The sequence below is a fragment of the Procambarus clarkii genome, chromosome 8, assembly GCF_040958095.1.
Source record: "Procambarus clarkii isolate CNS0578487 chromosome 8, FALCON_Pclarkii_2.0, whole genome shotgun sequence".
NCBI classification, from domain to species: Eukaryota; Metazoa; Arthropoda; class Malacostraca; order Decapoda; family Cambaridae; genus Procambarus; species Procambarus clarkii.
In genome coordinates, this window is record NC_091157.1 from 41,045,954 (window position 1) to 41,063,126 (window position 17,173).

The 17,173-nt window shown below is 41.8% G+C and overlaps 2 protein-coding genes across 2 annotated transcripts in view; one reads left to right on the forward strand and one right to left on the reverse strand.

Annotated features, from left to right (window-relative positions):
- LOC123759848 (uncharacterized) overlaps positions 1-17,173 on the reverse strand; it is a 210,735-nt gene that overhangs the window by 121,540 nt on the left and 72,022 nt on the right. The gene's annotated exons all lie outside the window — the stretch shown is intronic.
- Positions 13,960-17,173, forward strand: part of LOC138360563 (uncharacterized) — a 28,577-nt gene continuing 25,363 nt past the window's right edge. The window contains exons 1-2 of the mRNA XM_069320290.1: positions 13,960-14,043; positions 15,663-16,085. Coding sequence (XP_069176391.1) covers positions 13,960-14,043; positions 15,663-16,085 — 507 coding nt within the window. The remainder of the gene's footprint in view (positions 14,044-15,662; positions 16,086-17,173) is intronic.

Below are 17,173 nucleotides of genomic sequence, written 5' to 3' on the forward strand. Positions count from 1 at the left end.
AATGGAGCCCTGTTGCTTATGCATCGTTAAACGCCTAGAAAGAGATGTTGTTGTCTTGCCTATATACTGGGTTTTTTGGAGCTTACAGTCCCCAAGTGGGCATTTGAAGGCATAGACGACGTTAGTCTCTTTTAAAGCGTTCTGTTTTGTGTCTGGAGAGTTTCTCATGAGTAGGCTGGCCGTTTTTCTGGTTTTATAGTAAATCGTCAGTTGTATCCTCTGATTTTTGTCTGTAGGGATAACGTTTCTATTAACAATATCTTTCAGGACCCTTTCCTCCATTTTATGAGCTGTGGAAAAGAAGTTCCTGTAAAATAGTCTAATAGGGGGTATTTGTGTTAAATTAATATCCCCTGTTCTGTCTTGTGTTAATGCCACATCATCCTTCCCACCTCACTCAAATGTAGATATAATATCAGAGAGACGTAAGTTCTAATCAGTTGTGTATTTGTGAAGTCTTTGAAAATGTAATAAGTTTTACGAAACGCGCCCGTGTCGCGTCAGACTAGAAATAAAAATGAATTTTGGAGAAGTGATTTTTGATTTACCTCCAACAGTGAAGCGTAATGTACGAAAGATTGAGAAAATTCGTGTTAGAATTATTAATCTTACTTTTTCGGTCATATTTAATAATTATATATATATATATATATATATATATATATATATATATATATATATATATATATATATATATATGTCGTACCTAGTAGCCAGAATGCACTTCTCGGCCTACTATGCAAGGCCCGATTTGCCTAATAAGCCAAGTTTTCCTGAATTATTATATTTTCTCAAATTTTACCCATTTCATTATGTATGAGGTCAATTATTTTTTATTGGAGTTAAAATTAACGTAGATATATGACCGAACCTAACCAACCCTACCTAACCTAACCTAACCTATCTTTATAGGTTAGGTTAGGTAGCCAAAAAGTTAGGTTAGGTTAGGTAGGTTAGGTAGTCGAAAAACAATTAATTCATGAAAACTTGGCTTATTAGGCAAATTGGGCCTTGCATAGTAGACTGAGAAGTACGTTCTGGCTACTAGGTACGACATATATATATATATATATATATATATATATATATATATATATATATATATATATATATATATATATATATATATATATATATATATATAATATGAATAAGACTGGGTGGATATAAATAGTAGCTGCCTCGTATGGGCCAATAGGCCTTTTGCAGTTACCTTCATTCTTATGTTCTTATGTTAACGAAATATTCCATATAGAGATTGGCAAGAAAATCGCGGGTGAAAATAAACCTCGTGGCTTACCAGTTAGTGGTCGGGCGACTGTAAAACTCTGGTTGGGCTCCGGTTCGGGGCCTCCGGAACCTCCCAGTGAATTCAATAGAGTTCCGAGTTGCTCGACTTTGGTACTATCATGGCTGAGTCGGTTAAGTCAGGTCTCTGGGAATCACCAGAACGCGGGTTCATGTCACTCCATTGCCTCAAAATTATTATATATATATTAGGACGGTACCCGACGGTGTGTGGCATAGTCTCTCCCCCCATTCCAACCCTCCTCTTCCTTCTCCCAACAGACCCCCCCCCCCCCCCGCCCTCACACCTTCGTCCTCCGCCTGTTCGCTCTCCCCTTCTCCCCCCCCCCATCACCCCCCCCCCCTCTTCCCATTCTCTGAGAAACTATTTTATTAATAAATTTTGCGAGTAAATGGTGGCGTAACTTTATCGTAAATTCACACGCTACGTACATCTCTTTCCCGACTTCTTCATGGATTCTTAACCGACTTCGTGAAAATCGCGCGGGGGTGTTGGGCTACATGTTATATTTCTTAAAGCATTTAACTTGGTTCTACCCCAACCAGCCTATGATGGTCATGAACCGCACACCATGTCGTCCTACAAACTTGGGTGAGGCAGCCCCCTAGTGAGCTGGCCCTCCAACTTTGGACAGAGAGAGAAAGGGATTCTTTGATAATATACTATTGGAGTACACGGCATTACCCGTGTACCCAACTGGATAGGTGATGGATAGATAGATTTAAGGATGGAAGCACAGTTGGATGTGTAACGTGCGATTATGTTACGTTGTTGAGTAGATTAGATACACAGTATTTAGTGGGTTTTCATATTTATTTAGTAGTCCTGGATACAGCAGTGTCGTAGACGTTGAGACGAAGGCTGGAGCAGAGCAGAGAGCTGAGTGTGGCCGGAGTCGCGGAGCTCTATGTGGGAGAGCGTGGTAGCTGGATGAGGTCGTAGTCTGCTGCCTGCTCTGTCGAAGCTGTAGTGTTGTAGGGTCGATTAGAACTGCCTACGCTGAGTGCTACATTCTTGACTGGAGGTTGTACTGTTGTCTATTCTCATATCGCTTCCTTATATTTGGTGACTACCTCTCACCTTTCTCTACTAGGATAGGAAGATGGAAGAACTGTTACCTATAATTTGGGAAGATATTATAGCTTCTGCAATTAGTGCTAATTAGTTACGCCATTAAGATGATGAGATAATGGAGCAAGTATAATGTTTACTCGCTACAGATGGATAGATGAAAGCATAGATAGGTGGATAGACAGATTGATGGATAGATGGACGAGTAGATGGATAGATGGGTGGACAGATGGATAGATGGATGGGCGTATAGATAGATGGATTAATGGATAGTTGGCTTAATGGAAAGATAGGTGAATAGATAGATGAATGGAACGCCAGATAGATGGATTGCTAGATGAGAAGATGGGAGACAGACGCACCATCTCCCGTCATCTTCCTCCTCTGTCCTCCCCTCTCTGTCCATTTAGCATCTTCACTCTGGTTATCATCACCATAACCATCGTCACTCATCAGCATCATCATCTCTAGCACTGTAATTCTCTAATCACTATTCTCACCAACCATCATAGCTAATCACTAATTTTATTAATAACCATCATTGCCAAATACTATTTTCATCGCTGTAACCCAAATTCAGTTCATCTTTTCCAGAAACTAATGAATCGTTGCTGTAAAAGATGCTATAAACGAGGGGTGTAGTGTTTCACGTTACATGTTTTAATGCAATTTCAGTTCCGAATACACTAAACAGCCTATGTAAGTCCCATACCTCAGACCATTCCCCCTATAAATTTAAGTGAGGCTAGTCACAAGTGATGGATGGATGACAAAGTTGGATCTAAGGCAATAGTTCCAACTTTGGACAAAGACATTTTCTTTAATGGTATACTAGTGTATCCGGCATGGCACGTGGTTGTGTCCCCTATCTGTACATCTATCTATATAATTATCTATTCATCCATCCATTTATCCCATCCATCTATGTATCCATCTACACATCTATTCATTCTAATATCCTCTCTCTCTCTCTCTCTCTCTCTCTCTCTCTCTCTCTCTCTCTCTCTCTCTCTCTCTCTCTCTCTCTCTCTCTCTCTCTCTCTCTCTCTCTCTCTCTTACTTATATCAATTATGACTGTCTAATGTGTGGGTGGTCGCTAGATAGAGGAGCTTAGCGGGTTGAAATACTAAAAGAATAGAATAGTGACCCCATTTACGCTGAGAAATGGACGTAGCTTTAGAAACTTTTGAAGCTGTGTGAGCATTGTATGTTATATGCAACTAAGGGCAAATTGTGGATAGAAAATTTCTGTTCGTGTTCCCGAGATCAGCGAATAATGGTGTATATTACTATAAGAATATTTTTGTTTTAAATGTTTGCTTTCATTTTTTTTTTTTTTTAGCTGTGTAGCTGTCGGTCGATTCCAGACACACGTTGTGGGGGTCTGAATGCGACTTTGGAACGCTGTTCTCATTTGAATGCTGGCGATCTTGACCAGTCAATGTTTATCCCGTACCCTGTCAATTTGGGTGAGGCTAGCCTAAAGCATCGGACCTACACATTTGGACAGACAAAGAACAGACATACGCTGTTAGAGGAATGGATAGTGAGTAATGCGGTGTTGCCCAGGTACATCTCTGTCTACCTTTATCTGTTCCTTTCTGTCTTCCTCTGTCATTCTTTGTTTCTCTTTTTGTCTCTGTTGTTTGTTTGTCTGGGTCACTGTGTCTCTCTCTCTATATATTTATCTTTGTCTTTGTCTCTCTGCCTTTACTCTCTCTCATATAAACAATATTATTGTCAACAATTCTTAGAGAGAGGAGAATAGTGGTGAGAAATATTAAACATTTACGTTGAGAATCCGTTGAAGTTGTGGGAGGATTTATGCGACTGAGGCCAAATTGTAATTATCATCTAATTACAATAGGTTATCAATAGCATGGTCATAACACTTCCCTCCAATCACCAGAAATAATTTTAATAATCATGAAATCTACTCAGAAGGTAAAAAAACAAGATAAACTCATAAAGAATTCTTCACTCCTCTCTGTATTATCTAATATTAACCCTTAAACTGCGCAGTACATTTATAGCTGGGGTGAGTAACTGTCGCGGCAGTGCACACCACAGCTATGTATGGTTGAGAGTATCACGTAAGATTTAACGGCGTCTAGGCAGATTCTTCAGCGAGATTTTTCTATTTACTAACTCTTCAGTTAAGCTTCTGAGCCTCAAGCTTGGCTTTTGAGCTTATAAATTCGGTACTAAGACTACAGCAAGGTTTTTCAGACTACGTTTAAGGCACCAATCTTTAACCGTACGCCTCTGTTCACCCAGGAGTGAATAGGTACCTGGTTGTTAAAAGATTTGGTGGGTCGTATTCCAGGGAAAATCATGATAAAAATCTTGCCCGAAACGCTGTGTGCTAGTGGCTGGAAAAGAATGTAAGAACTCTTGTATGTATGAACATGTAGGCTCTTGAGACTACAGTTTCGAGGCTACGTTGCTTGTAAGATTTCGGAGCTCAGTGTCCCCGCGGCTTGCAGCCTAATGTATGAGTCACAGCCTGGTTGATCAGGTATCCATTGGAGGTACTTGTCAAGTTCTCTTGAACACTGCGAGATGTTGGCCAGTTATGCCCCTTATATGTAGTGGAAACGTGTTGAACAGTCTTGGGCCTCTGATGTTGATAGAGTTCTCTCTCAGAGTACCTGTTGCACCTCTGCTCTTCAACGAGGGTATTCTGCACATCCTGCCATGCCTTCTGGTCTCATGTGATGTTACTTCTGTGTGCAGGTTTGGGACCAGCCCCTCTAACATTTTCCATGTATATATTATTATGTATCTCTCCCGCCTGCGCTCAATAGAGTACAGATTTAGGCATTTTAGTCGGTCCCAGTAGTTTAGATGGTTTACTGAGTGGATTCCAGCAATAAAGGATCTCTACACGCTCTCCAGTTCAACAATTTCACCAGCTTTGAAAGGGGGCTATCATTGTGCAGCAGTGTTCCACTCTAGAGAGCACAAGCATCTAGAAAAGTATGATCATCATTAGCATGGCATCTCTTGTTTGAAAGATTCTTAAAAGAACTTTTTTCATCTAACCTCTTCATCGTTCATTCTAGGGAATGAGCAATGCATTCTGGAGGCGCTTTCCCTCCTGTGAAAGCTCACATGGTGACATTGAGTGGTGGAGCCTTGACCTCCTCGTTCCCTCACGGCTCCTACACGGACACTTACCCTCTGTAAAGAGCTCGCAAGTTCGAGGGATTTTCCAGTCTGCTCTCCGCATACTGAGACAAAATTAAGAGACGGAACGGATGTTGTATAACTAGCGCAGCTCTGTGGTCAATGTCCTTGTTGAATTGCCTCATATTGTGGCTTTTGCACCGTCTAAATATTTTGTTTGCTGTTACGATGGAGCCGAGTCTGTACCACAGCCAGGAGTCTCTTCACGTGTGTGAGAGATTACACCTATTTTACTGTGAAGATTTGCACACTTTTTAATGATAATATATATATATATATATATATATATATATATATATATATATATATATATATATATATATATATATTTAAAGTTTGTGAGGGTTGAAAGTTTTACATATATATATATATATATATATATATATATATATATATATATATATATATATATATATATATATATATATATATATATATTGGTAGCAGTCTTTCCTGTAGACATATATTATTAAATATGACCGAAAAAGTAAGATTAATAATTCTAACACGAATTTTCTCAATATTTCTTATGTTTCTTTTCACTGTTGATGGTAATTGAAAAATCAATTCTCCAAAATTCATTTTTATTTCTAGTCTGACGCGACACTTGAACGCGTTTCATAATAACTTATTACATTTTCAAAGACTTTTAGTTTACACACACACAACTATAACCTGCAAACACTAAACAGAGTTCTTCATATGCTATGATTTAAACAGCTTTCATTTTATTTTATACCCACATTTTGGATGAGGTGACATGCTATAACAGTTTTGGATGAGGTGAACAAAACTTTCAACACAGGACAGAACACGAAACAATGGGTATTAATTGAGCAAATTGAAGGGAAGAATGGAAGTAACTGCAGAGGGCCTATTGGCCCATATTTCTTGATGCTTCTATATTGGAGCGGAGTCTTAAAGTGGGTAGAATATAGTTGTGCATTAATTGGCTGTTGATTGCTGGTGTTGACTTCTTGATGTGTAGTGCCTCGCAGATGTCAAGCCGCCTGCTATCGCTGTATCTATCGATGATTTCTGTGTTGTTTGCTAAGATTTCTCTGGTGATGGTCTGGTTGTGGGAAGAGAGCAACAGAGGCTCAATTAAGGAATATATAATCTCTTCCCACAACCAGAGACAATGCCTACTATACAAGGCCCGATTTGCCTAATAAGCCAAGTTTTCATGAATTAATTGTTTTTCAATTACCTAACCTACCTAACCTAACCTAACTTTTTTGGCTACCTAACCTAACCTAACCTATAAAGATAGGTTAGGTTAAGTTAGGTAGGGTTGGTTAGGTTCGGTCATATATCTACGTTAATTTTAACTCCAATAAAAAAAATTGACCTCATACGTAATGAAATGGGTAGCTTTATCATTTTATAAGAAAAAAATAGAGAAAATATATTAATTCAGGAAAACTTGGCTTATTAGGCAAATCGGGCCTTGCATAGTAGGCCGAGAAATGCGTTCTGGCTACTAGGTACGACATATTATATTATATTATATATAATATAATATGTCGTATTATATTATATATAATATAATATATATATATATATATATATATATATATATATATATATATATATATATATATATATATATATATATATATTGTGACGATAATCTCTTTCAAGAGAGAATGAGCCTGCTCTTCTCTACATCAAGTTACGTATATTATACAAGAATAAGATGCTACCTTCAAGATACGTCTACTAGTAGCACAAAACGTTTTGACCAGGAGGCAAACGTACCCAAGACTCACCCCCTACTCTACACTCCCTCCACGCCGGCTCGTCATCAACCAGCCAACTACCCTTCCCAGCCTGACTGCTCCTGATTGGTGACTCGCCGACTGCACACCTGCACTTCTTCACCTCAGCACCCTCTACCTGAGTCGATGTCTGGGCTTCAACCAGCCATTGAAGTCAGAATATCCTTGTGCTCTCAAGCAGTGAACAACTAACTGATATACGCTGTGTATCAGGTGGATGTTTCTCAGCTAGCGCCATATTCTCAGCACCTGATTATTTTTCACTGTGTATTTATATTATTGTAGAGTAACGTCATCCCTAATCTTCATTTATGTTATTTATGTTATATATGTTATATGACTAGGCATTGAAACCAGCCATAGGAGGACTGCCGAACATCTACACTCCTACACTTTCCCGTCACAATATATATATATATATATATATATATATATATATATATATATATATATATATATATATATATATATATATATATATATATATAGTTACATATCTGATTTTATACAAAAAATTAACATTAAGAGGACACAAAAAAAAAGTTCGCTTCCTAGAGGCTGTAGATTTCCTCGAACCCCTCCGACGCCGGGCATGAACCGAGGATGCAGCGAGCATTCCCCCTCTGGATCGCGACACTGAGGAGCTGAAAGAGAAAACTTGCTGCTCTAGGATCTCTTGTGGTGTCAATGAGCTTGGAACCAAGATCCTTAAGAAACCTTCTTGCACTCTCTCCCCATGGGCCTAGGGTCTCAGACCCTATTGGAACGAAGTTGTACCGATGATCTAATTGCCTGTACTTGGCTGACTTGTCTCTTTCTCTGTGTGTCGCCGCGGCTCCTGCTGTGCCGGCAGAGAGGTTGATGTATGTGGTTGCCAGGGTGGATACACAAGTATAGTCCCATGCCAAAGTTCTGCCACGCTTCCACGGTCGCAGTGTGATTCCGTCTGGTTGGCCGGCAAAGCTAACAGAGTCACGGTTCAGTAGGTTGCGGGGCTCTCTCTCCGCTGGACACTGAGCAGAGGCAAGGCTTCTTTTAATGATGTCATTGACTTCGTCGTGTCTAGTGTGCCAACCACCAGATTTTCCACAGTGCAGGCCATGCAGTCCATATTCGTCAGCATCTGCCTCGCCGCAAATACACCTATGAACAGTGTGGATAGGGGCAGCAAGACGGAGAGCGACTGCAATACGGAGCTCCTGCGGATCAAGACGTGTGCCTGTCGCAGACATAGGGACTGCCAAAAGGAAGTCCCCTGCATGGGGAGCCTGCACAGCTGTGAGGCGTGCACGATCACTGGGGGTTGTTGCTGCCTCCAGCAAAGCTGTGGCTTCTTTGTCTACAATGGGGCTGTCCCAACTGGATTGTTTCTTGGCTTTCGGCATGACTGGTCTGAATGCTGGGTCTGCCATGGCACCCCATTTCGTATCGCATTCCGTGTAGTGGGGGTCCTGTATCCCCGCTACATCACTAAAGGTGTCAGGTAGAATTTCCTTAACCAGGTCATCTGATGCTGAGGAGGAAGAAGGAAGGCTGGAACAGCAATTTGGGTGGCGGTGCGGACACCCAAGCCACCGAGCCTAACAGGAAGAGTGGCTTGTTTCCACTGGCATTCGTTGAGGGAGAGGTTAACAACTTTTTCCAGCATGGTCTTCAGTAAGAGGTCATACTCTTCAAGCTTTCGACTGTCGTAAGATGGGGCGCACCTCAGAAAGTAGGTTAGCCTCGGAAGGGATAGGCATTTCGTGAGGAGATAAAAAGCATCGTGGGCATCGATGTCACCTATTCTGTCTTCCATCCTCCTAAGGTCTGCGATTTTCTTGTCAAGGATCTCCTCAATGGCGTTAGACCCGAGGGGGGCTCCAAGGAGGGTGCTGTTCTCGGCCCTAATGACATGGGCTCCAGGTAAGGCAGACCTTATTCTAGCTACGATGTCTGATATCTATATCAGACATCTCTTCTCTATATATATGTCATATAGATCTCTATATGTCTCTTCTATATATATATATATATATACACAATGTTGTTAAATATGACCGAAAGAGTAAGATTAATGATTCTAACACGAATCTTCTCAATATTTCTTATGTTTTTCTTCACTGTCGAGGGAAGTTGAAAAATAACTCTCCAAAGTTCATTTTCATACTCTATGGTCTGACGCCTAGGGAAGCGTTTCGCAAGGCACTCCTTACATTTTCAAAGAAAAATTTTCCGTAATCTGCCAAGGTTTATATTCGCTTTGGGGTGGGGTGATACAGGACATGATTGAGATGAACAAGTGGATCAATGGCATATTGGGGTATTAATAGCCCATTGCGTGTTCTTACGTCTCTGTGTTGGTTCGGGTTCTTGAAGTGGGTAGAATGTAATTGTGTTAATTGGCTGTTGATTGCTGGTGTTGACTTCTTGATGTGTAGTGCCTCGCAGATGTCAAGCCGCCTGCTATCGCTGTATCTATCGATGATTTCTGTGTTGTTTGCTAAGATTTCTCTGGTGATGGTCTGGTTGTGTGAGGAGATTATGATAAGAATTAAAATCTAATTATTTCCTGATAGACGTTAACTAATTTCTTACCGACTTTATTTGGGTCTTCCCTTTTGTCCCTCTTCTTTTGTCTTGTCCTGTCTCTAGCCTTCTCTGTCTCTCTCCTTCTCTCTCTCCTTCTGTCTCTCTCCTTCTCTGTCTCTCTCCTTCTCTGTCTCTCTCCTTCTGTGTGTCTCCTCTGTCTCTATCCTTCGCTGTCTTGTCCTCTGTCTTCTTCTCTGTCTCGTTCTGTCCCTCTCCTTCTGTGTCTCGTCCTCTGTCCCTCTCCTTCTGTGTTTCGTCCTCTCTCACTCCCCTGTCTCATCATGTCTCTCTCTCCTTCCCTGACTGGTTCTTTCTTTCTCTGTCTCGTCCTCTCCTGTCTCCTCTCTCTCTCCTTCTCTGTCTCCTTGTCTTTCTCTGTTTCACTTTATTCTACTGACTCTCTCTTCTCCTGTTTCTTTCCTCTCTCCTATGTCTCTCTTCTTTGCCTTCTCTGTGCTGTCTCTTTACTTCTCTCACCCCTCTAACTCTCTCATTTCTCTGTCCCTATCTCCTGTCTCTTTCTGCCTCGGTCCTTCTCTGTTTCTCCGTCTCGGTCCATGTCTCTCTACTCTCTCTGAATCTGTTTCTCTCATTTTCTCCCTCTCTCTCTCTCACATTCTCACTATCTCTGTCTCTATATGTCTGTCTCTCCTTCTCTGTCCCTCTCCTTCTCGCTGTTCCTCTTCTCTATCTCATCGTCTCTCCTGTCTCTTCTCTTCTATTGGCTCTCCTGTCTCCTCTTTCTGTCCTACTGTCCTACTGTTTTTGTTCTTCACTGTCTCCTCTCTGTTCCCCTTCTTCTCTCTCATTCTGTCTCTTCTGTCTATCATTCTGTCTCCCTGTCTCTATCTCTCTCCATCTGTCTCATTCTCTCTTCTCTCTCCTCCTGTATCTCTATTGTTACGAAAATCTCCTTCAAGAGAGATTTGGCCTACTCTTTCCTATCGTCATGTTACTTCAGTACATCTACAACATCTAGATACTACAAGCAAGTGTAGTACATATTTGGTCAAATACGTTTTGCCAGGCGCAAATGTATCACACTCGCTTTCCACCTCCCCCCTCCCTCGTCGCCGATCACCAAACTAGCATTTCCAGCCTGTCCGCTTCTGATTGGTGAGTCGACGTCTGCACCACTGCACTTCTGCACCTTAGCGCCATCTACCTAGCCGATGTCTGGGCCTGCACCAGCCATTGGAGTTAGAATATTCTGTGCTCTCAAGCTGAAACAACCATCTGATATACGCTCTGTCTATTAGTGGATGTTCTCAGCCAGCACTTTATTCTCAGCACCTGTTAATTTAATTTTGTCTTTATCCATTTTAGAGTAACGTCACCATTATATTGTTTTATGTTATTTTTTAATCTTGTGAGTTTTCACTGTACATAGCCAAGGAATTGTCTTATTCTTAATTTGTTTTAAATTTAATTAAAGTTTCATTGTTCATAATATTTGTTTTGCTTGTTTTGCCTTACTTTGCCACAGGACACAACAGCTATGCAGTCATCTTTTTTTTTTTTAAATGTGATAGGCATTGACACCAGCCATTGGGAAGACTGCCGAACACCTACACTTCTTTTTTCCATCACATTTAATGGGGGCCTGTCCGGGATGCCTCACTCAGGTACTAGTACTGAAACATCAATTTGTGGTAAGTGTACTTGGCTTTGATACAGTTGCTTTTCAATATTTTCATTACTTTTAATATTTATATGGTGCTGTGTATTTTTTGCTTTCCGAGGGTAGCATATTGTGAGTGTTGGATAACTGTGGATTATGTGGTGACTGGAGGCCTCAGTCATTCTCTTAATTGGTCATCCCTCCCTCAGTGCTATTACTCGTGTATTCCACCCTTTTGTCCCTAGGATATTTCTCAAATTACGGCAGATCATCATTTTTGGTACTGTGGTACTTTGATTTGTCTTTGGGCCAAAGCACCCAATCTTCTGCAATCCGACCACAGGACACAGAGGGCCATAGTTCCTCTAGCACGGACTACGCTGTTGAGTTGGGACCTCAGCAGCAGTTCTCGTCACCAGTTGACACTCGCACCCCTATACGTCGGTCTGAGATGATGATATTTACTCAGGGAATTAGCTTTTTTTTCAGAGCACAAAGAACGCTAATTCTGTAAGTATCATATAATTAAAGTAGGAAAACCCTTGCTTCTGTCCTATAGAGACTCGGCAAGGTATCCCTACATTCTTGAACTACCTTTCACTTTTGAAAGAATTAAAAGTTTCATTTGTTTTAGAAACTATCGGTTTCATTTATTTAGAAGGATTTTCTTGCCTTTATTCTCTTATATTGAGTACCGGGTACAAGATTTCCTGCAATTTTGATTGCTAATCATTTACCATACTAATATTAACGTTAATTGTTAACAATTAAATTTCCACAGGAAAGTTACCAGTTGCCACGTCATCCTATTACTGACACTTACAATATCACAAGTATATTCGTTGTACACTTATTTGCTATTTCAAAAATGTTTCGTCTCTCAGCATTTCGTAACGATCCAGCAAGTGAAGTAGGGAACTTAAGTCGTGCCAAGAGGACCGAATTGCAAACTCTTGCACACGAGTATCAACTAAGTGCTACCCCTGGAGCCAACAAAAATGACTTGCACAATCTTATCTTGGATTACCTCTTAGATGAAGGAATCATAGACTCTGATGCTCACGAAAACTATTCTATTGCAGATAAAAAAGCTCTGGCAGCTATGAAGTTAAAGCTCGAACTAGCGAAAATAGAACGTGTCCAACTGCAAGAATAAGCTGCATATGAGAAAGAAGCTCTACAACGAAGAGAACGTGAGGCTGCCCTAAGGAAGGAAGAACATGAACGTGAAGCTGCCCTACACCGTGAGCGGGATGGGGAACAGCTTGAAGCAAGAAAACTTCACCTGGAGATGCAACGTGAGCACGATAAACAGCAAGCTGAGAGTGTTCTAGCATATCGTCGACAAGAACTCACCTTGGAAACTACACACCACACTCAGCGCCAACAAGCTACCGCTAGTCTTCCCGTAAGCTTCAATGTCTCCCATGCAAGTAAATTAATGCCACCATTCGTTGAGACAGAGATAGACGTATTTTTCACCACTTTTGAGACCCTAGCTTAAAAACTTAGCTAGCCTGAAGATCAATGGTCTACCCTTCTCAGAGTGCATCTCACAGGTAGAGCTGCAGTTACTCTCAGTACCTTAGCGTCTGAGAATGACTACCAGACCCTGAAGCAAGCAGTTTTAGACCCCTACCTTCTCTCCACCGAAAGCTACAGACGAAAATTCCATGATTATTTAAAGACAAGTACCACCACCTTTTTAGAATTTGCCAATACAAAGAAAAGGTATTTCATGAAATGGCTGGAAGCAGCACATGTCTCTACATTTTCAGAACTCGTCAACCTCATTCTAGTTGAGGAATTCTTTAGACGTGCTACCCCTTCCATCCGTTTATATTTAGTAGACAAAGAAGAAACCGATTACATCAGATGTGCGAAGTCGGCTGACACCTACAACCTCATACACCGGCTAACACCAGACCCACCTTCCAGTACGAAGTCTTGGTATAGTTATGACAAAGTAAGTACCAATCAAGCGAGCTCCCAATTGTATTGTAAGTATTGCAAGATCTATGGACATACCATAGATAAATGTGGGAAAGCTCAATACAAAGTCTATAGTGAAACTCCTAAACCCAAACCGACTCCTCCAAAGTCCGGTAAGCCTGTGATGAATGTTGGTGTTCCTGTTAATGATCTTTCTCTCTTCAGCAAACACCTGTATCCTGGAACTGTCTCTGCCAACAGTACAGATTCGGAGGGACGTTTCAAATTGAAGATCTTGAGGGACACAGCAGCTCTTCAGTCAATAATATTGAAATCGGCTGTGCCTAACATCACCTACACCGGGGAAACCGTCCTTATCACTGACCTCACTGCTACCACTCCGTATCCACTCGCCAGAGTCCACCTGGATTGTCCTTTCGTGACCCGTGAAGTCCAAGTCGCCATCAGGGAAAAGCCTTTTCCCATGTCTGGAGTGCAACTTCTCCTGAGCAATGATTTGGCTGAAGATCTGCAACCTTCCAACCTGATCATCATGGACAAACCCCAGGTATGTGACTCTGTAGTGGACAACCCCATCTTAAGGTATGTTCCAGCAGAGGTTCAAGAAAGTGATGAAGTTTCTCCTCCGGTTTTGGTGACCACCCGTGCACAAGCTGCACGCCCGCAACCAGCTGACTCTACTGCAACCGCTGTCCCTCAAGACCATCCGAACCTACCACAGAATCTAACTATGTTGGAGTTCCGTAAGTTACAGAGGGAGGATCCTTCATTAACACCATTATTCTTCCAGGCTGAGACTCAACCTGACAGTATCCCTGGGTTCTTCCTAGAGAATCAGTTGCTCTACCGCAGGTACAGACCCAGTAAGCTGACGGAGGATGACGATTGGGCAAATGTCGAACAACTAGTGGTTCCCACCAGCCTACGGCCCGATATTCTACACCTGGCCTACGGAGCACTTTCTCACTATGGTTTTAACAAAACCTATCACGGAATCAGACAAGACTACTACTGCCAGGTATGGTTAAAGACGTCAAAAGTTACGTGCAACAGTGTCATATATGTCAGATGGCAGGGAAACCTAACATCCCGATTCCCAAAGCTCCTTTAATTCCCATCCTGGTGCCTGCAGAACCTTTCCACAGACTCATCATAGACTGTGTTGGTCCTTTACCCCGGACCAGTTCTGGCAACGCTTATATACTAACCACAACTGTGTCCAACCCATAGCAGTTCCTGTAAAGAACATTACGGCTGCTACGGTGGTAAAACAACTATTGAAGATCTTTACCCAGTATGGATTTCCAAGGGAGGTTCAAAGTGACTGTGGCACCAACTTCACCAGTGATCTCTTCAAGAAGACGCTGGAAGAGTTCAACATCACTCAGGTATTGTCCAGCCCCTATCATCCTGCTTCACAGGGTTTTCTTGAACGTAGTCATCAAACGACTAAATCACTCCTAGAGAAATTTTGCAATGAAACCATGAAAGACTGGGATAAACAACTTGACATCATCATGTGTATTTTCAGAAGTCTCCCAAATGAGTCTCTAGGAGTATCTCCTTATGAGATGCTCTACGGACGTAAGTGCCGTACTCCTCTCAAAGCTTTTAAAGACTCTCTACATAATGCCACCTTCAGTGACCCTCAGAATGTGCCCCAGTTTCTTCAAAACTTAAAACACATTCTAGGGAGAGTACGTAAATTTGATAATGACAATCTATTGAAAGCTCAAGAGAGGATGAAGACTCATTTTGACCAACGCAGCAAAATCAGGAAATTTAAACCAGGAGACTTCGTGTTGGCATATTTTCCTATCACAGGTTCTCTATTGCAAAATAAGTTTTCAGGACCATACCGCATCAAGGAGTGCAGAAACAACCACAACTACGTTCTTGAGACTCCAGATAGGCGGCGGAGGACCCAGTTGTGCCACGTCAATCTACTCAAGGAGTATAAAGGTATTCCCCCGACTGTGCTAATATCACTCTCCACTTTCAAAGATCCATACCTCCACAGTGAGACCTTCCCTGCTTCTCCTACGGAAAGCTCTGACTCTGAGTCAGTGCCTTCCAACTCGGAAATCCGTAATGATCTTCCTAAAAATTTACAGGACTATAATAGTGCTCCTTTGCTATGTTCTGATCCCATTCTCGCCTCTCCAGATATCACGAAGCCCTTCTTCATCAAGGTCGACGCCAGTAGTACCGGCATCGGGGGGGTCCTACATCTACAACAACGAGGCGAGGAGGTTCTTCCTGTCAGCTGATAGCTACATGATAGCTATTGATAGCTATTGTAGCTACAATAGCTACAAGTTGAAGCCTCACGAGAAGAACTATAGCACTATCGAGAAGGGACTCCTTTCCATCGTCCTGAATCTGCAACATTTCGAACCTTACCTACAGGGGAATCGGTCTATTACCATCTACTCGGACCACAATCCCCTGCGGTTCCTACAACAGGCCCAATTCAGCAATCAACGTCTTCTATGCTGGGCACTGTACTTGCAAAATTTTAATCTGGAGATCTTCTACATCAAAGGTTCGGACAACATCATAGCCGACGCCCTCTCCAGAGTCTACGAGGTAGAGACAGCTACTCCTACCTCTACACCAGCTACTGAAGGAACTTAACCCATAAGAGCAGGCTTCGGGGGAGAGCTGTTACGATAATCTCCTTCAAGAGAGATTTGGCCTGCTCTTTCCTATCGTCATGTTACTTCAGTACATCTACAACATCTAGATACTACAAGCAAGTGTAGTACATATTTGGTCAAATACGTTTTGCCAGGCGCAAATGTATCACACTCGCTCTCCACCTCCCCTCTCCCTCGTCGCCGATCACCTAACGAGCATTTTCAGCCTGCCCGCTTCTGATTGGTGAATCGACGTCTGCACCACTGCACTTCTGCACCTCAGCGCCATCTACCTAGCCCATGTCTGGGCCTGCACCAGCCATTGGAGTTAGAATATTCTGTGCTCTCAAGCTGAAACAACCATCTGATATATGCTCTGTCTATTAGTGGATGTTCTCAGCCAGCGCTTTATTCTCAGCACCTGTTAATTTCATTTTGTCTTTATCCATTTTAGAGTAACGTCACCATTATATTGTTTTGTTATTTTTTGAATCTTGTGATCTTGTGAATTTGCACTGTACATAACCAAGGAATTGTCTTATTCATAATTTGTTTTAAATGTAATTAAAGTTGCATTGTTCATACTATTTGTTTTGCTTGTTTTGCCTTACTTTGCCACAGGACACAACAGCTACGCAGTCATCTTTTTTTTTTTTTTTTTAAATGTGATAGGCATTGACACCAGCCATTGGGAGGACTGCCGAACACCTACACTTCTTTTTTCCATCACACTATCTTTGTATATTTCCATCTTTGTCTCCTGTCTCTCTACACTCCACCTTATCTCTCGGTCTCTCTTTAGTTTGTCTCCTTTCTCTGCTTCTCTTTGCTCTCTTGATTCCTCTCTCTTCTCTGTGTCCTCCTCCTCCTCTCTGTTTCGGTCTCTCTTATCTCCGTTTCTGTCCTTTCTCTCTTTCTCTGTCTCTGATTCTATTCTTCTGAATCTGTCTCCTTTGTCTCTATTCATTTGTTTCTCTGTCTCTTTCACTGTCCTCTCCGTCTCCTATCTCCTCCTCTCTCTCTCTCTCTCTTTCTCTC